Source organism: Hylobates moloch, unplaced genomic scaffold, assembly GCF_009828535.3.
Source record: "Hylobates moloch isolate HMO894 unplaced genomic scaffold, HMol_V3 SCAFFOLD_22, whole genome shotgun sequence".
NCBI classification, from domain to species: Eukaryota; Metazoa; Chordata; class Mammalia; order Primates; family Hylobatidae; genus Hylobates; species Hylobates moloch.
The window spans coordinates 20,702,472-20,723,471 of NW_026652297.1; the positions used below are offsets into that span (position 1 = coordinate 20,702,472).

A 21,000-nucleotide genomic window follows, 5' to 3' on the forward strand; every position below is an offset into this window, starting at 1 on the left:
TCAATCTCCTGACCTCGTGATCCGCCCGCCTCGGCCTCCCAAAGTGCTGGGATTACAAGTGTAAGCCACTGCGCCCGGCCACTTTTTTATTTTTAGTAGAGACAGGGTTTCACCATGTTGGCCAGGCTAGTCTTGAACTCTTGATCTCAAGTGATCCACCCGCCTCAGCCTCCCAAAGTGCTGGGATTACAGGTGTGAGCCACTGTCCCCAGTCTGAGTTCTTTATAGATTAAGGTTAACTCTGTTGGTCTAAATGTGGTATGCTTGAACTTAGGTCACTAGTCCAAATATATCCTGAAATTATTAGTTTGGGTGTGATGTGACTTTGCCTTTGGCTCAGTAAATTCTTTCCAGAAAAAAAAAAAAAAAAACTCATAAAATATAGGACCAGCCCCATTAAATACTGGGGACACTTAGGTACTGAGTGGTCAAAAAATAAAATAGGAAGCAGTAAGAGCCTACGTATCTCAACTAACTGAACATGTCTCTACATTAGATAATTCTTACAGCTTTTTTCTTCAGTTTTTAAAAGATAGGTAACTGCCTTAGTCTGTTTAGTGTTGCTATAAAGGAATATTTACTAAAGCTAAGTAACTTGTTTTAAAAAGAGGTTTATTTAGCTCACAGTTCTGATAGCTGGAAGGTTCAAGACTGGGCATCTGGTGAGGGCTCAGGCTGCCTCCACTTATGAGGGGAGCCAGTGTGTGCAGAGTCCACACGGGGAGAGAGAAAGCAGGAGAGAGGCAGGGAAGGTACTAGGTTCCCTGTGGGGTGCTAGGTGCCCTTTTTGTTTTTGTTGTTTTTTGAGACGGAGTTTCACTCTTGTTGCCCAGGCTGGAGTGCAGTGGTGCAATCTCGGCTCACCACAACCTCCACCTCTTGGGTTCAAGTGATTCTCCTGCCTCAGCCTCCTGAGTAGCTGGGACTACAGGCATGTCCCACCATGCCCAGCTAATTCTGTATTTTCAGTAGAGATGGGGTTTCTCCATATTGGTCAGGCTGGTCTCGAACTCCCGACCTCAGGTGATCCGCCCACCTCAACCTCCCAAAATTCTGGTATTACAGGCATGAGTCACTGCACCTGGCTGCTAGGTTCCTTTTAACAACCAGCTATAGTGGTAACTAATAGAGCGAGAGCTCATTACCCTGAGAACTCACCAAACCTTTCATGAGGGATCCATCCCCACGACCCAAACACCTCCCATTAGTCCCTACCTCCACCACTGGGGATCAAATTTCTACATGAGGTTTTGGGGAACAAACATCCAAGATATAGCAGTAAAATAATATTGATATGTAAATCAACATTTAGGCAGTTACAATGCTATTATGTAATAAAAGCTCTCCATTCATCTGTAAGTAGTTTTGTGGCAGAATAACTTTTTCTGTTACTTTTTCTAACTTTTTCTGTTTTTAATCAATTCCTTTACTGTAAAATGTCATTTTAAAATGTTTATTTTATTTTGCACAATTTTTACAGTAGAGTAATTTTGCTGTGGAAAATAAAATTTCATCTTGCAAGAAAGAGAAAACTCAAGACCACCAACTGGCGTCTTTATTTACATATTAGAGCGGGTCAGCCAATGAAAATCCTAGAAAAAGAAGACAACAAACATTCAGTCAAAAGAAATGATTGTCTCAAATTATATCCTCATTGTTTCACTTGTTCTAAAACCTAAAAGTCCTACACAATGGTGGCAAAATGAGGCTTGTATTTGTTCTGGTGCTTTTCCCAAAAAGGACCTAAAAACCTATTAGTGAATCTTCCTGCTGTGTCCTATAAAACAACCTAAAATGGCATTCTGGGTCCTCTTCCATTAACAGTAATCAGAGCACAAAAACTATAGTCTAAAAGAACCAGAAGTACACTCAGAAGGAAAAGGGAGATGAAGGAGGCCTACAGAGGGCTGAGCTCCCGGGTCTGAGAACATGAGTAGGAAGAACTGTGCACGGAAGTCTTTTCCAGAACTAACACCATCCTACACATACGGCCTGGACACAAGCACAGATATAGGCATTCCCATATTGAGGCAGGAAGTGGCCAGCCTACACTGAGAATCAATGATAAATGGCAGATGGACAGACAGACAAAAATCAACAGTTTGGAAAGTATAATGCATGTAAATTCCACTGGAATGAAAATAAATAATTTCAAAGTGATAAATATAAGAAATATAAAGATAATCCTCATAGAATTGTAAAAGAGGAAGACGGGAACTCATATTTCTCCAGCAATATCCAGCAATATCCAAACAAAATTCACAGAGAAATTGTAGAACAGATCATTGGAAGCAAATCAATAACGTGAACTCACTATCAGAGATGACAGAATTTGTTAGGGCTTTTCTGTGATTAACATAGGTCTCAAGATGACGATGATTATTATTATTGAGAGACAGTCTAACTGTCACCCAGATTGGAGTGCAGTGGCACAATCTTAGCTCACTGCAACCTCCACCTCCCAGGTTCAAGCGATTCTTGTGCCTCCACCTCCTGAGTAGCCAGGATTACAGACATGCACCACCATGCCCAGTTAATTTTTGTATTTTTAGTAGAGACAGGTTTCACCATGTTGGCCAAGCAGGTCTCAAACTCTCGGCCTCAAGTGATCCACCCACCTCAGCATCCCAAAGGGCTGGGATAACTGTGCCCAGCCATCAAGATTATTTGTATTCATTAAGCTTCTTACAGTGGCTTTAGCTTCCCCAGTGCTCTGATGGCCTGATGCCAGGAGGAGGGTGTTTTTGGTTACCAAACATCCCAGTCACTGGAAAGTATAAACCTAGTTATAAATCCATAAAGTGGCATGAGATGAAAAAGCCTGTCTATTGAGTGTCTGACTAGCATAAATCATTTTAAATAGAACTTAAAAAAAGAAAAGGCAATCCACAAACCCACAGGAGTACAGATAGATTCTGAAAGTGGTTGACCCTCCCTTAAAACAGTCTGCCTGCTTGCTCCACAGAAATCCCTGCTAATGCCCCCTGCCCTTCAGCTTACTGGCCTAGTTTTTCTGCATTCATCTTCCTCATCACTAGGCTTCTTGAGTATCTCCTCTCTCTGCTAGGAAGTAAATGCCAAAGTCGTTGAAATCTGTTTTTACACAAATAGAATTTCAGTAGAATTCTATATATTTTAGTGTCTAAATTAGTTAATTTATATTTCGTTATTATCCAGGTATCTGTTTACCCATTCATCCACTGCTTTGTTCACAAAAGAAAGAGATCCCATATGTATAAGAACCATGACAGAAAGTACTTGGAAAAAATATCTGCTCTGAAAAGAGTGGCTGATACGCAAAGTGTTCGCACGGAAGACAGGTTATATGAGGAGGCAAGTGGCAGAACCAGGATGGCAGTAGAAAATTAAGTATGAAATGCAACTTACTCTGGGATAGGAGAGGCTCATGCTATGAACTTTGTCATTTACTTTACTGCTGTAATCAACACTGTAGTTTCACCTTAGAGGTCAAAGTAACTAATTTTGAATGTACCTGCACAAATCCTCATATTACAGTTGCATCTCCCTCTTCCTCAGACTTGCCATGCTTCCTCTTTCCTCTTGCTACAGAGCCTGTTGCACATCTCTTCCCTCTCCCCTTTGCCGAGTTAGTCTCTGCTTATCTTTCTGATCTCCGTTTAAGAATCACCTCCTCTGAGAAGCCTTCCCTGTAACCCCAACATAAATCTGATTCCTTTGTGGTACGTTTGCTTAGAACTGGGTTCTTTTCCTTCCAAGCAATTGCTTCACTCTCTCGTAGTGTGTTCAGTTGTGAGGTTACCAGACTGTCCCTCTCCCCTACCAGACTATAAAAGCTCCATGAAAGTGAGGACTGAGCCTGGTTTGGCTCACCATGCTATTCGTAGCACCTAACACATATCTCAAAATTCACTGAACAAATACATGAAACTGCCAAACTCAGAAATGGTTTAGAAAAACCTCTGTGGATGATAGAGGGTGTTCTGTTTGGTAGATACTTTTTGGAGGGGGATAGGGGAAGCAGATGCATGTCTTGTTTTCTGCTTAGCAACTGTATTTACCTGGGCCTTCCGTGTGGCTTGTGGCTCAATCATGATGTTGATAAGAGAAGGTTTAGTTGTGTCTGCTAGGCTCTGCCTCAGGGATTTTTGGAGTTCTTCTGGTGTTTGTACAAAATACCCTTTGCCTCCAAATGCAGTCATGACTTGCTCATAATGTGAATTTGGCAGCAAACACATTGGAGGGACCCTGAAAAACAAGGTCATGAGTCAATGAAATTTAAATCTTAAACCTTGCAGAAAAAAAAGTCATTCTCTGAAATACTTCATTAAAAAAATTTCAGCTGAACTGAAAGGCATACTTTTATCTTCAACACTTAAGCTGAGATGCCAGTATACTGAGTTTTTCCTATATTTATAATTGTCTATATAGCAATGTCCAATAGAACTTTCTGTGATGATAGAAATGTTTTAAACTTGTGCCATCCAAGACAGTAGCCACTATCTACCTGTTGCAGTGAGCACTTGAAATGTGACTAAACTGAGGACCTAAATTTTTAAATTCATTTAATTTGAAGTAATTTAAATCTAAATTGCAACAGTTGCAACATGCCTAGTGGCTACTATACTAGACAGCACAGGCTACACTATCAACTATTATGAATCCAGAAGAAAAACATGAAAAAAAAAGATTACTGCAAAACAACACATAACAAGAAAACAACAAATAAAGTTAGTGAGGCATAAATAGACACACCCATACCCTGTTCCACCCCAAGGCTGGCTCACAAATTCACATCTGTCTCACATTCTATGGCCAGATACAATACCATCTTAATCTGGCTCTGCCATCAGATGATCAAGATTTAGCTAAGTGGTGAAAGGAAGGTAGACCTCTGGAACATAAATAATATGTAAACATCCACATTTCTACATGGTGTAAGAGGAATAGTAGTCCTACTATTGCTCCCAGTCCTGGGAGCATTTTGCAATAAGCCTTTTCATTAACAAGGCTCAGACATCACACTCATTTATCTGAGTCTTCAGTGGCTCCCTGATTATTAACTATTTATTGAAGCACCTAATCATGGATATTTGTGCAAAGAGGAACTAAGACAGGATTCCTGCTCTTTAGAAGGGCTGACAATCAAAACGGACAATACTCATACCATGTAGGAACATTACTGCCAATATAGAAGACTTTTTTAAAAGAGATTAAAATGGGTAAGAGAAAGTAAACAGACATTGGTCTTGGTTACTTACACTGCAGTAGCATCTCGAAATTTTAACATTTCTTTCCAAGTATCTGTATCAAAACCTTGGTAAATTCCATTGTTATTTACTACCAAGAGTATGATTGGCAAGTTGTACCTAAAGTGAGAGTAAAATATGAAGGAAATCATTCTTCATTTTAAAGTAATTTCTTTTCTTTGGGTTGAAATTTTAACTTAAAAATGAATAGTTTTCTATAAGCTTTTTGTATTATTAGAGGAAGACTAAAAATCAAGCATTTATTATCCTAAGAAAGAATATCAAATAATTAACAGAAACATCATGGAAAGGCAGAAAGAATGCAAGATTAAGAGTTGTTAGTCCTGGCTGGGCACGATGGCTCATGCCTGTAATCCCAGCACTTTGGGAGGCTGAGGCAGGCAGATCACAAGGTCAGGAATTCAAGACGAGCCTGGCCAATATGGTGAAACCCCGTCTCTACTAAAAATACAAAAATTAGCTGGGCATGGTGGCATGTGTCTGTAGTCCCAGCTACTCGGGAGGCTGAGGCAGAAGAATTGCTTGAACCCGGGAGGCGGAGGTTGCAGTGAGCAGAGATCACACCACTGCACTCCAGCCTGGGTAACAGAGCAAGACTCCATCTCAGGAAAAAAAAAAAAAAGAGTTGATAGTCCTTTAGCTATTAGCTATGAACCTCAGACAAATCACTGAGCTTTTCTGAATCTGGGTTTTCGTAAGTCTAGATGGTATATGAAGAACACCTTCCCTATTTAATACTCTCTAACGTACCACTTCTAGTTGGTTCCTAGGAACAGTGTTTGAAAAGTACCTTGCTATTTACTGAGCTTCCCACAGACACCCAGCCATTGCTAGATGCTGTGGGAGATACACAAGTGACTAGCACACACAATCTGCACTCAAACTACCACACCCATAATCAGAAACACGTTACATGGTGTAGTCAGTACAGAAAAGGAGTATTTAACAATGTGCTAAACAGTATAGCAAAGACAAAAAGAAAAGGTTGATTAAATGTTATTGACTGAAAAGAATGTAGGTTTTATATTCTAACATAATTTCCAAGGGCAAGTGGTAAAAACAAAACTAAACTGCATACTGTTAAATAACAGGACTGTGGTAATTATTTGCTCTCCATGCTCAAAAGGAATCATTATCCACTAAAAGGCTGACTTCCCTGTAAGTCATCTTTTTTGTGTATATCACTTGGTTGTCAGTAAAGACACTCTAACAGACACATACAGTCAGACTTCATTATCTGAGTTCTGCATCCGTAGATTTAACCAATTGCGGGTCAAAAATATTTGGGAAAAAAAATTGGGTCTGTACTCAACATGCACAGACTTTGTTCTTGTCATTATTCCCTAAGCAATACAGCACAACAATTATTTATATAGCATTCATATTGTATTCAGTATTTTAAAGTAATCTAGAGATCATTAAAAATATATGGGGGATATGTGTAGGTTATTTGCAAATACTGCACCATTTTATATCAGGGACTTACTTGAGCATCCTTGGATTTTGGTATTTGAGGAAGATCCTGGAACCAATCCCCCATGGATATAGAGGGACAACTATACCTTCCCAAATCTTGAACGTTTTATCTACCAAAGCTTTGCCCACTCCAAAACATGATTCACAAAAGCCCTAATGAGAGCCCTGGCTAAGAATAGAATGGTTTTACTACAGTTTAAATATAGTTGGAAAAATAAAACCCCCATCCTTCTATAGTTAGGATCTACAATTCATGAGTTTCTCCATGAATTCTCGTAACTACACACATGATCCAAATGACTCATGTTCACTGAGCATCACCTCGGAATTTAGCTGGGGCCAAGCATGGTGGCTCACACCTGTAATTCTAGCACTTAGAGAGGCCAAGGCGGGTGGATTGCTTGAGCTTAGAAATTTGAGACCAGTGTGGCCAATATGGCAAAGCCCTGTCTCTACAAAAAAATACAAAAAATTAGCTGGGCATGGTGGTGCATGCCTGTGATCCCAGCTACTCGGAAGACTAAGGAGGCAGGATCACTTGAACTTGGGTGGTTGAGGCTGCGGTGAGCCACAATTGTGCCATTCCACTCCGGTCTGGGTGACAAAGCAAGACCCCATCTTGAAAAAAAAGATTGCTTGGATTATCTCATTTGTTTCTCATAATCATCTTTCTAAGGTAGGAACTATTACTATTCCTACTTTTTTTTTTTCAAGGAATTTCTGCCTAAAGGATACTATTCCTGCTTTAGAAGAGAGGAGACTGAGGCTTGGTTAAGTGACTTTTTTTTTTTTGAGACGGAGTCTTGCTCTGTCGCCCAGGCTAGAGTGCAGTGGTGCGATCTTGGCTCACTGCAACCTACAACTCCCATGTTCAAGCAATTCTCCTGCCTCAGCCTCCCAAATAGGTGGGACTATAGGCATGCGCCACCACATCTGGCTATTTTTTGTATTTTTAGTAGAGATGGGGTTTTACCGTGTTGGCCAGACTGGTCTCTAACTCCTGACCTCAGGTGATCTGCCCACCTCAGCCACCCAAAGTGTTGGGATTACAGGCATGAGCTACCACGCCCAGCCTTGGGTAAGTGACTTAAAGTCACATGGCTCTGACTTGATAGAACCAGTATTTAAATCCAGGCCATTTGTCCCACAAGCCATGCTGCTATTTTTTTTTTTTTTTTTTTTTTGAGATGGAGTCTCGCTTATGGTGTGATTCACTCACTGCAACTCACTTCCATTCAACACCTGCCTCACCTCCGAAGGTGGATTACAGGCATCATCACCATGTGATTTCACCATGTTGGCCAAGCTGGTCTTGAACTCCTGACCTAAAGTGATCTGCCTGCCTTGGCCTCCCAAAGGGCTGGGATTACAGGTGTGAGCCACCACGCCTGGCAGAAGCCATGCTCTTAACCACCACACTTGCTATTTCCTACAGGAAACAAGCTTCTTTCAGTCCCCAACACTATTTTCTCAGTGACCTCAAAACCACTCCCCACAGTTTTACAGGTTTTTACCATACAGTGAGGAGGCCAGTAAGATATGGTTCTGGAATAGAAAGACCGTGGGTTGCTGCCACTAGCATCCTCAGGACAGAACACAGTGCTATGCACAGGGCACCTGGTGAACACTTGGTAAGTATTTGTCAGGTGACTGGGTCTTGTGTGTCATTTTTCATATTCTAGAGAATCAAATGCTCTGATTCAGGATCATGTTTTACCTGCAGATGGTTTCCACCTCCATGCCAGAAAACCCAAATGCACTGTCTCCTTCCACACAGATGACCCGTTGCCCAGGGCTTCTATCTTTAGCTACCATGGCAGCTGCAATAGCAAATCCTAAACCAACTCCCATTGTTCCAAAAGTACCAGCATCAAGCCTGTTGGAGAACAAAGCTAAAATGAAACCCTCTGGGGCATGTCATAGAGGATGGGGTTGGCACAAACCTCCTAGTCATATTTACATGGTTGATGGAAAAATGAAGAACCATAAAAACATTCTCTTTCTTCAATATAAAATCTTTAGACTGCTAGGAACTAATTTGTCAAGGACAGAAAAAAGCCACTCATGTTTGCTTGGAAGACTATAAACATATTCCTAGAACACTAAGTAAACAATTATCACGATACGAAGAACATATCAAGCATAAAAACTCTACAAAACCTCACCTAAGGATACTTTTATGAAATATGTCCTTACATACTAAACATGTATTAATTCTCAAATGTCTTCTTAATCTGCACTATTATAGTTTCATATTAAACACATTATAATGAATTACGACTTCTTTCTTTTTTAGAAGTCTTACCTGTGACGAGGAAGGTAGTTCTGAAGGACAGTCCGTCCAATGTCCATAGTATTTGCTCCTTCGCTTACCACAAAACAGTCTCTAGGTAGTTGTTCTTGAACATGGTAGAATACTGTGTAATAATTCATAGGCAGGGATTTTTTAGAAGCTAGTTCCTGAAAAGTAGATGGGAATATAATCAAATTAAATTGGGATACAATGAAAATAACCAATGTTAATAAGCTACTATCAAACTTATTTGGAAATACGCAACAACTACAAGCTACAAGGTTTCCAAATGGCCACTCTGAGAAGTTGGCTGACCTGTGAACAGCCCTGGGGGACATGTGTCCCACAGTCCCAGTTGGGAACACAATTAAATAAGCTCGGGAATATCCCTCCTCTTGGAGATCTGCAATGCACAGGAGCGTATTAAAGACTCTGAGAAGTCCTATAGTAAAGACAGCTTGGAAGCACTGGGTTAAATAAAACTAAATGTTCTTATTTGAGCACTCTTAGGAAAATGGTGCCTTAGAAAAAATGAAATTTATTCCAGAATATTTTCATCTGAACTATGACCCTAAACTTAAAATGTCACGATTTTAGAATACAATCTGAAAATCTAGCTTTTCCCCCAACACACTTAAGAGTAAAGGAGATGTTACCCCCACTATTCTAAAGAGTCCCTGAATGGAGAGAAAAACAGCAAGGTAAACGCCTTTGTCTAGCCACATGCCTTTCAGGGCTGAGAAAAAGCCATAGAGAGCTTTAGCAGCAACAGTCCCATCTGGCCCCAGGACTGCCTCTTCACCTATGCTACTTTGTTGTGCTGGAGATTATACCCAAGGTAAAGAGGGACCCTCCTATACTCCTGCACCAAAGAAGAGAGGCAAGTCTCTTCTATCTTAAACCAACATCGTTCCTATGAGAAAGAAAAGATTAGTCATGATATGACTCAGGAAATAAAATTGAGACTGGTGGCCGGGCATGGTAGCTCACGCCTGTAATCCCAGCACTTTGGGAGGCCGAGGCAGGTGGATCACGAGGTTAGCAGTTCGAGACCATCCTGGCCAACATGGTGAAACCCTGTCTCTACTAAAAAAAAGACAAAAATTGGCTGGGTGCGGTGGCTCACACCTGTAATCCCAGCACTTTGGGAGGCCGAGGTGGGCAGATCACCTGAGGTTGGGAGTTCGAGACCAGCCTGACCAACATAGAGAAGCTGTCTCTACTGAAAATACAAAATTAGTCAGGCATGGTGGCACATGCCTGTAATCCAGCTACTTGGGAGGCTGAGGCAGGAGAATCGCATGAACCCAGGAGGCAGAGGTTGCGGTGAGCCAAGCTCGTGCCATTGAACTCCAGCCTGGGCAACAAAAGCAAGACTCCATCTCAAAAAAAAAAAAAAAAAAGTAGCCGGGCATGGTGCCGTGTACCTGTAATCCCAGCTACTTGCGAGGCTGAGGCAGGAGAATCGCTTAAAGCTGGAAGGCAGAGGTTGCAGTGAGCTGAGATTGCACCACTGCACTCCAGCCTGGGCACCAAGAGCAAAACTCCATCTCAAAAAAAAAAAAAAAAATTGAGACTGGCTCTGGATAGAAACAGTCATTGATTAAAATTCCAGTGTAGGCCAGGCACGGTGGCTCACGCCTGTAATCCCAGCACTTTGGGAGACTGAGATGGGCGGATCACGAGGTCAAGAGATCAAGACCATCCTGGCCAACATGGTGAAACCCCATCTCTACTAAAAATACAAAAATTAGCTGGGCGTGGTGGCGCTCGTCTGTAGTCCCAGCTACTTGGGAGGCTGATGCAGGAGAATCATTTGAACCTAGGAGGCAGAGGTTGCAGTCAACCGAGATCACACCATTGCACTCTAGCCCTCTAGCCAGGCGACAGAGCGAGACTTTGTCTCAAAAAAAAAAAAAAAAAAATTTCCAATTTTTTGATTGATGTACAATCAATTCTGCTATAATGCTTGATGTGAAAATGTGAATTTATTCTAAGACAATTGATATATTAGGGAACCAAGTGAGCATAACTCAAATTTTATATTTGCTTATGCATGATTCCACCAGCAAGAAACACTGGTGGAATCACGCATAAGACACAGAAAACTGCACCCAGCTGAACAAAGATACATAGGAATACACAAAACAATAAAAAAAAAAAACACCTTTCTCACATAGGGAAAGCACAATACACACACACATGCACACCCGCACGCGCACACACGCACACACATACATTTACTAGAAATCGCCAAATCCTGCAGCAATGACTCATTTTAGTGCTAGTAGTAGATAGTTTGATGGTTTCTAGTATCACTACAATTTCCAAAACCGTAGCTACCAGGCAAAGCCAAGAGTGCAAATGAGAGTGCTGCAAAAAAATTTCCAGTAGTGATACAAAAGTTAAATAAAAAAGAAGGCTATACATTGGATCAAAATTTCAATTTTTATGAAACAGCTATTATAATAGCACGCCCTGAAGGACCTATATCTTAAAAGCAGAAAAACATCTCAACCCAAGATTTAAGGATTAAAAAAAAAAAAACCACTTGTTAATTTGTTTTTCTTTTAGAGACAGGGTCTCACTCTGTCACCCAGGCTTGAGTGCAGTGGCATGATCTACTGCACTGCCACCTCAACTTCTAGACTCAAGCAATCCTCCAACCTCAGACTCCTGAGGAGACAACAGGTGTGTGCCATCACATCTGGCTAATTTTTTTTTTTTTTTGTAGAGATAAGGTCTTGCTATGCCCAGGTTGGTCTCAAACTCCAGGCCTCAATTGATCTTACTGTCTTGGCCTCCTAAAGCACTAGGATTACAGGTGTTTAATTGTGATGTTCTATGCCAACATCAAACTGAAGACACACCCATCCACTTCCACTATTATCACTTTCCATCCAATGTCCGATCACCTTCCTTCCACCAGCTCACAGTACCTCACAAGCTATAACTTTTCAGAAACTTCAGGTCTTTTTCAAGGTAAAATGCTATATTCATTGGCATATATTTCTTAACCATTTAACATGTTTAAAACATTAGGTTCTCATCTTATTTTTATGTTACACAAAGTTTTTGAGAGTTGTGCCACTAAATCCCTTTTTCCATGAGCCCTGGGGTTTTCACTGCACAATTTTGCACAGCAAGGTGATTTTTATGAATGCACATGTCACATTATGGCAGAAGTAACTGAATCATGAGCCTGACCTGTTCTTGAGCTTCAGTAGGTCCCATTTTACCTTGGATGCAGCTTCATTGCTCTTCATTCTTTCTCTCAGAGTTTTCCACCACTTGCTCTCTGGAGGATACTGCCATGGTGTTTTATCAAGTTCCTCCAAAAGCTAAAAAAAAAAAAACAACCACAAACACATAAACTTTTTCTTTGCCTTTTTTCCTTTCTTTTTTTTTTTTTGAGACGAAGTCTCATTCTGTCACCCAGGCTAGAGTGCAGTGGCACAATCTCAGCTCACTGCAACCTCCGCTTCCCAGGTTCAAGCAATTCTTCTGCCTCAACCTCCTGAGTAGCTGGGACTACAGGTGCCTGCCACCACGCTAAGCTAACTTTTGTATTTTTAGTAGAGACGAAGTTTCACCATGTTGGCCAGGCTGGTCTGGAACCCCTGACCTCAGGTGGTGTACCCATCTCAGCCTCCCAAAGTGCTGGGATTACAGGGATGAGCCACCATGCCCAGTCTGCTTTTTAAAAATAAATTTAAATCATATTAACACGGAAATATCTTCTTAAAGAAGACTATATGGCCATACTACCCTTCACATTACTCAGACTCTTTTTTTCTTCCAGTTAGTAAACACCTGATAGAAGATCAATGGGTAAGATGGAAGGCTTTTGTTTGGTCAGTGTGGGTTTCTGCCAGATGCTGGGATGCCCATAGGACAGACTGGAGTGCTACCTCCTCCACACCTCAAGCAGGGGCTCTGAGACCCTCCTCAGTCTTTGACACTGGAAGGAAAACCACTCCTTCCACAGAACTCTTGTAGGAAAACCAATAAATAACCACGCACTCCTATGGTACAGACCAAATGCTCCAGAGTGATTTAATATGTGATTCGAGATTACATCCTATATTGTGTAATCATGACAACAGTACCAAACTGTATCATCCAAAATCAAGTGATAAATGTGCCTATATTTTATCTCCTGTCACAGTGAAACGTACAAACTATGTACAAATAATAACAACCTGGAAAAGTCACTGATTAGTTTGAAGAGTAAAAAGCTCTTTTTCACCTGAAGAAATAGTTTTAGATTTTTCCAGTGCTAAGCCATTTCTTGGCAGTAAGTTCAGTTCCTTTGGAAGGTATACTTTTTCAGATAGCTGGATGCTATTTAGTAAATTAGTAAATTTAGTAAATTACTGTTTGCCTATTGAAAGATGTTACATTTTCAATCACCTTCCAAAAATGCTTAACTTGCATAAAAATGAGCTATGTACCAGAAGTTGGACTTAACAAGTTCCAAAGTTGTATTTAAGGATAGTTTTCAATCATACATTTTGTTTAAAACAGATATGAATAGTAGACCTGTTACCAAGTAAATCAAGATTAAAACATTTTCAAGAATTGACTATTCCCTAATGAGCACTCCACATAAACTAAAACAAAAGTTCTCACCTGCTTAGTGACAGCATTTATGTTTCCTAGCAAAGTAACAGTGGGCTTTACATTATTACCCAATTCTTCTGCACAGATATCAACCTAAAAAAGAGACAAGGCTAAAGAACAACCCATGTTTATTCTGAAAAATATGTAAGAAGTCAATTACGACTGAATAAAGGAATTGTGTATATAGAACACATGATAAAGAAGATTTGATATTCAGAAGTTCCTTAATAAAAAAAGTAAAAGTCCACAGAACTATATTAGTATCATAGCTAGTATAGAGAGCCTCATTATCTTCCCTCATTTAAAAATCTACTCTATGGAATTTGGATATTGCTTCATTATACCCATAGGGAATGCATTTGACCTGATCAATTATAGTTTTGCATCTAATCAGTAAGTTCTATTGAATTACATTTGGAATTCCTATCTAGAGTGTGGGTTCTCAAATATGAGCATATTATCAGAGTCACCTGGTATATTCTGGGCTTGATAAACCATAAACTGTAGAAGTCTACCTCAGAGTTTTTTATTTTAATAGGTCTGGGGTAGGGTCCAGAAATGTGCATTTCTAACAGGTTTCGCAGGTGGTGCTGACGTGCCTGGCCCAGGGAACCACATTTAGAGAACCATTCCAAGAACATGGCACGATTACTTCTCCATTTACTCAGAAGTTCCATGTCTGGATGGCCATGGACAAATGAAAATGGCTTCTGCAAAGAGGAATACTTTAGCCACCCCAAAGGGGATGTATCTCATTCTATAATCAAGAGGGCAATCAAGAGGTATTGGCATCTTCCAGGTAACTCCGTCTTGCTTGTCTGCGGTTTTAGTTCTCAACGGGCTCAGCTGGGAAAGGAGCAATTAGAAGTTGACTTCTTAAGAAGTAAAAGGTAGACTGAGAAAAGGGCAACTGTAGCTGGCTCATCAAACATCAAGCAACCCAAGCACAGTGGCTCAAGTCTGTAATCCGGCATTTTGGGAGGCTGAGGTAGGAGAATTGCTTGAGGCCAGGAGTGTGAGACCAGCCTGGGCAATATGGCGAGACTTTGTCTTTACAAAAAAATTAAAATTAGCCAGGCATTGTTGTAAGCGTCTATAGTCCCAGCATGTCAGGAAGCTGAGGCGGGAGGATCACTTAAGCTCAAGAGGTTGAGGTTGAAGTGAGCCATTATCATGCCACTGCACTCCTGCCTGGGTGACAGAGCAAGATGCTGTCTCAAAAACAACAACCAAGCAAAAACATCAAGTAAAATGGGGCCAATCCGTGTAGGGCAAAAAGGTTTGCATGCCACTATGCAGGTAGTACTTTCCACACCAGTAAAGAAACTGGCTTATAAGGTGGGTCATAATGATATAAGAATCATCAAAGGCAGGTCAGAATACATTCCGGATGCTGTTTAATGACATGTAAAACAGTGTCATTTAGAAATTCCCATCGGAAAGGTGAAAGTTTTGGCATCTGAAAGAAAACCTCACTCCCTAACAAGGCCAAATGTTTTGTTCTAGTCTACCATCCTACTCAAGTCTCTTTTCTCTACCTTTAAATATACTTGAATTGTGAAGAAAAGACAAATTATGCTTTTTAAACTATTTGAAACTTGATTTTGAAAGGTTTTCTGGCTAGAAGTGGCACATTATGTTTCATAGGCTAGAAAAGGAAGCTTATTTTGGTACCTGTAATTAAGTTAGACAATTTATAAAATTCTACTTGTGTAAAAAGAGAACAGTTTTTTTTATAGAAATCAAGAAGAAAACAGAGCTGATTACGGCTGATAGGGAGAATAATGAACACAGACATTTCTGATTTTAAGTTCCTCCTCTCTAAGTACCTGGATAAACTTCACATCTGGCTGATATCTTGGAGGCAGTCCAAAATGTAAAATCCAGTTTAGTCTGGCACCAAATAACACAATTACATCAGCAAATTGCAAAGCCCTATTAAAAAAATTGATATGAAAGTATAACTATATTTCTTATTTGAATTATTCTAAAATTTATCTCTAAAGTATTTGAAAAGTCTAAATTATTTGGAGCTTACATCAGACTTCAGAATCAGCTTCTAGGGTATATTTGATCTTTCAAGCTAAAATAATTTATAAAACCATTCTATATAAATAGTTAACCAAAATATAAATTAAGTAAAAAAAAAATTACCATAAGCTGTATCTACACTCTTTTATTACTTTTTTATAATTAGAAAAATTAGTACAAGTCCACTGTAGGCAATCCAGAAAAAAACAGAAAAAGTATAAGGCAAAAAACAAAATCACCCCATAATACGTTCAACTTATAAACTATTATGAATATACTGGCAAATGTTCATCTACTTTTTTTTCTATGCAAATATATTTTTACATAGTTGAGCTTATATACTATAATACTGTCTCATACACTTTTTTTTGTTTTGTTTTGAGACAGGGTCTCTCTCTTTTCCCCGGGCTGGAATGCAGTGGTGCAATCATGGCTCACTGCACCCTCTACCTCTCAGGCTTAAGCGATCCTCCTACCTCAGCCTCCTGAGCAGTTGGGACTGCAGGCACGTGCCACTGCACCTGGCTAATTTTTAATTTTTTGTAGAGATGGGGTTTTGCCATCTTGCCCAGGCTAGTCTCGAACTCCTGGTTTCACCTTGGCCTCCCAAATTGTTTGGATTACAGGCATGAACCACTGCGCCTGGCTGTCTCATATACTTTTGCTTACATAAATGTTTTCCTGGCCTGGTGCAGTGGCTCCTGCCTGTAATCCCAACACTTCGGGAGGCAGAGATAGGCAGATCACGAGGTCAACAGATGGAGACCACCCTGGCCAACATAGTGAAACCGCGTCTCTACTAAAAATACAAAAATTAGCTGGGCGTGGTAGTGGGCACCTGTAGTCCCAGCTACTCGGGAGGCTGAGGCAGAAGAATTGCTTGAACCCAGGAGACAGAGGTTGCAGTGAGCTGAGATCACACCACTGCACTCCAGCCTAGCGACAGAGCGAGACTCTGTCTCGAAAAAAAAAAAAAAAGTTTTCCTTTCTCATTAAGTTCTTAAATACAACTTTTAAAGGCTACATATTTTGCTGAACACAATATACCAAAATTTATTTAATGTTTTCTCAATTGCTGGATATTTTGTTATTAATAGTGCTGGGTTGCACATCTTCACACTTAAGTCTTAAGGCACTCTTCACATTGGTCCCTAGAAGCAGGTTATTTTTAAGACTTGATTGATATTCCAGAATTGCTTTCTAAAATATTATACCAATTAGATTTCTATGTTTTATTTTATATATTCTAATACTTCTGTCAATATAACTTCTAATCTTTTAATGATTTTTACTTTCATAATACAACCACCCTTGCTTTCTTTTTCTTTACTTCACATATCTTTGCCCAGTCTTGTTTTAAATCTGTATCATTATGTTTCAGATGTGGCTCTTATAACACATATAGTTGCTGTTATTACTAATCTAATCTGAATGTCTGCCTTTTTCCAGGAGAGTTTATTATCATAATTGCTTTGGGTTTTGTTTTGTTTTTCACTTCTCATTTTTCTGCTTCTTTTATCTGTTTCCCATTTTTCCTGTCTTTTGCCATACAGGATCTGTATTTACTGCTTTTGTCTTCTTCGGTGATAAATGCAATTTTTCACATAAATTATATACTCAAAAATTAAGTACATACTCAAAAATCATCTTCAATATTGTATTAGTCCTATGAGACCCAATTTAACAAACAGATAACTGCAATCAGCAGGACAGACTTGCTTACTGATACTCTAAAACTCTTGAAATCATTGATTCAATTATTTATAGGCCCTTGCAACCTTTTTTACACTGGTAATGTCATTAATATTATCCTCTTAAAATCTGGCTAGATTGAAGATAAACTTCATTTCAACCTAAGTATAAAAAATTAATAGTGTAAGAATTAACTTGGTTACTGTATATAGTAATATAAATAAAAAGACGATATATTAAGATAGCATTAAGTGAGGAACAATTAAAAATCTAGCAGCAAACATTATATTTAAAAAGCCCTCAGAAGCCAGGTGCTCACACCTGTAATCCCAGCACTTTGGGAAGACAAGGTGGAAGGATCACTTGAGCCTAGGGGTCTGAGTTCAGCCTGGGCAACACAGTGAGGCCCTGTCTCTACAAAATAAAAATTAAAAACCCTCAGAATTAATTTTAACCCATGAATGAAAATATGAAGAACACCAAATACGTGACAGTAAAAACTACAGAAAGGGAAGGAAGAAATGGGATCAAAAAAGATATTTAGGGGACTGCAAATGAATCCATAATTTTCTGCTTCCTAAAAAGAAAAAAAAAAAACACCTTAGGCCAGGTATGGTCTGCTCATGCCTGTAATCCTAGCACTTTGGGAGGCCTAGGTGGGTGGATTCCTTGGGCCCAGGAGATCAAGACCAGCATGGGCAACATGGTGAAACCTCGTTTCTACAAAAAATACAAAAATTAGCTGGGTTATAGTGGCACACACCTGTAGTTCCAGCTATTAATACTTGGGAGGCTGAGGTGGGAGGATTGCTTTAGCCCAGCAGGCAGAGGTTGCAATCAGCTGTGATCGCACCACTGCACTCCAGTCCAGGCAATAGAGCAAGACCCTGTCTCCAAAAAAAAAAAACAAAAACTGGCCGGGCGCAGTGGCTCACACCTGTAATCTCAGCACTTTGGGAGGCTGAGGCGGACGGATCACAAAGTCAGGAGATCGAGACCATCCTGGCTAACACGGTGAAACGCCATCTCTACTAAAAACACAAAAAATTAGCCAGGCGTGGTGGTAGGCGCCTGTAGTCCCAGCTACTCAGGAGGCTGAGACAGGAGAATGGTGTGAACCCAGGAGACGGAGCTTGCAGTGAACCAAGATCGCGCCACTGCACTCCAGCCTGGGCGACAGAGCAAGACTCTGTCTCAAAAAAAAAACAAAACAAAACAAACCCTAAAGCAATATAAAATAATGTTAATAACTAATGTAATCCTACTTCTTATACATTATTCCCAAATGAAACCTTTTCTACTGAGAGATTCATCTGTCTGTATTTTTTATGTTGATGCTGATAAAGTTGAGTGGTGGTTATGTAAGTGTTCATTATTCTCTCTTCCTGTGTGTATAGTTAGAATATTTCATAATAAAGACATTTCAAGAAATTAAAAAGAAAAAAGTTACAGTACATTAAAAAGCATGTCTTAAAAATCTAAAAAGAGGAAACTTCCAATACTAGCCAAGATTGGATAAGTTTGAAGAAGCAACCCACACAGAGGGTGAGTTTCCAAGGTATTTCTCCCCCGTGTTTTGTCTCCTGGCTTTGACTCAAAGGCAGGCCTAGTTGCAGAACTGCATGCAGCAAAAACTTACAGAGAAACTGTTTTTTTGGCCAAAGGATCAGGAAAAGGGCCACTGCAAGCTGGAGAGTATGGGGGGAAATGGTCAGATTTTTTTTTTTTCTTTATCTCCCAGCTCTGCTCTGAGGGCAGCCCTACTGCAGAACTGCATGGTGGTGGCTCCCAAGCAGCTAAAATTCCAAGAGAAACATCATCTTTGATGCAAGAGGGATTGGGAAAAAGGGTCCCTGTGGTCTGAAGAGTATGGGGACAATCCCCATTATTTTTTTCTTCTGCAGCTTGTTCAGAGGGCAGCTTTAGTTATGTGATACTATAAGGGAGCAGCAAGAGCCAGGAAAAGGGGCACCTGAGAATGGGAGAGTGGGGGTGTGGAGCCTACAGAGGAGAGAAAATAAATCCCTAATTCTGGGTATGAACCAGTACACGTCTGGGGCTCACCCCTGAGCTGGACATGTGCAGACAGACTCAAAACAGCACAGCAAAGGCTCTGAAACTGAAGTGACCCTGGAACTACTTACATATGGTTAAGTTCACACTTCGATTTGTAGTCAAGCTAATATAATCACGTTGATTGATTGCTAAGAGAAACCAACAAAAATCAACATTCTACAGAGGATTTTAATATGACCCAGAATCTCCAAATATAATATTCAAAAATCCAGGATATAATCCAAAATTACTCAGTACAAAAAGAGCCAGAAAAATGTGATCAACTCTCAAAAGAAAAGATAATGAACAGATGCCAATCTGAGATGACTCAGATGTTGGAATTAATAAACAAAGACTGCAGAAACTATTATAACTTACTCCATCATGAATTATAGAAAAATATTCTTGAAAGAAATGTAAAAATAGAAGATCGCAGCAGAGAAACAAAATATAAAATAAAAGGATTAAAAAGAAATGAATAGATACTCAGGGACATGTCAGACAATATCAAAATGGATGAAGCTTGACATAGAAAAAATATTTGAAGAAAGAATAATGAAAACTTTCCAAATTTAGAGAAAGACATAAATTTTAAGATTCAAGATTTGAGAATCCCAAAACGCTAAATTAAAATAAATCATGTCCAGACACATCATACTTAAACTGCTGAAAACAAAAGATAAAGGAAAATCTTGGGAGCAGCCATGGAAAAACAACATATTATGTACAGAGCAATAATAATTTGAATGACTGCAGATTTCTCCTATGAAATGAAAGCCAGAAGATAGTCCAAAAATAAACAGGTATGCTTAAAATTCCACAATTCTTTCAGAACTCCATCCTAGATGAAGATCACAAAATAATTTAAATTAGCCTAAAATCTACTAAGCCATTGTATTTAAAATCTGGAATGCCACACACCTGGATCTGGCTGCACCTACACAGTATGGATGGTTGTCAGGGACAACACCCTTCCCCATAGGGGTGGGCAAAAATGGCAGTTTATATTGCTCCACCAATTTCTTGATACTCTCTTCTGCATGAGCGTAAGCAGCACCTGTAAGAAATGCAAATGTATTGGACAATTCAGTTAAGCTATAGGCACTGTGACCCTTAAAAAAGTTCATGTGAAATTGCTTTTTACTTATTTATGTTTTGAGACAGGGACTCACTCTATCACCCACGCTGGAGTGCAGTGGCATGATTTTGGCTCACTGTAACCTCTGCCTCCCTGGCTCAAGCAATCTTCCCTCCTCAGCTTCCTGAATTGCTGGGACTACAGACACACACCACCACCGCACTCAGCTACTTTAAAAATTTTCTGTATAGACAAGGTCTCCCTATATCGCCCAGCCTGTTCTGCTGGTCTTGAACTCATGGGCTCAAGCAATCCTCCTTCCTTGACCTCCTAAGAAATTGCTTGTAGATCTTCTCAAATACTCTCCTTCTGCCTATACCTGGGCTTAAACTCAAAACAAATTGTGAGTACAGTTTTTATCACTGGTATTTTAAAACGCTTAACAAAGTAAGAGTTCTAATTTTCCACCAATATTTCCTCTCAATTATTTCCACCAATATTTC

The 21,000-nt window shown here is 39.9% G+C and overlaps 2 protein-coding genes across 4 annotated transcripts in view; one reads left to right on the forward strand and one right to left on the reverse strand.

Moving 5' to 3' along the window:
• Positions 1–1,439: 1,439 nt before the first annotated feature.
• HACL1 (2-hydroxyacyl-CoA lyase 1) overlaps positions 1,440–21,000 on the reverse strand; it is a 38,972-nt gene continuing 19,411 nt past the window's right edge. For all 3 annotated transcript variants that reach the window (XM_032144275.2, XM_058433686.1, XM_058433687.1), the window contains 9 exons: positions 20,341–20,476; positions 15,471–15,576; positions 13,651–13,734; positions 12,258–12,359; positions 9,031–9,185; positions 8,443–8,601; positions 5,241–5,348; positions 4,041–4,227; positions 1,440–1,592 (listed from right to left, as the gene is read on the reverse strand). In XM_032144275.2, coding sequence (XP_032000166.1) covers positions 1,560–1,592; positions 4,041–4,227; positions 5,241–5,348; positions 8,443–8,601; positions 9,031–9,185; positions 12,258–12,359; positions 13,651–13,734; positions 15,471–15,576; positions 20,341–20,476 — 1,070 coding nt within the window. In that variant the 3' untranslated portion in view covers positions 1,440–1,559. The remainder of the gene's footprint in view (positions 1,593–4,040; positions 4,228–5,240; positions 5,349–8,442; positions 8,602–9,030; positions 9,186–12,257; positions 12,360–13,650; positions 13,735–15,470; positions 15,577–20,340; positions 20,477–21,000) is intronic.
• Positions 8,329–21,000, forward strand: part of BTD (biotinidase) — a 79,310-nt gene continuing 66,638 nt past the window's right edge. Inside the window, exon 1 of the mRNA XM_058433690.1 lies at positions 8,329–8,356. The gene's annotated coding sequence lies outside the window, so the exon portion shown is untranslated. The remainder of the gene's footprint in view (positions 8,357–21,000) is intronic.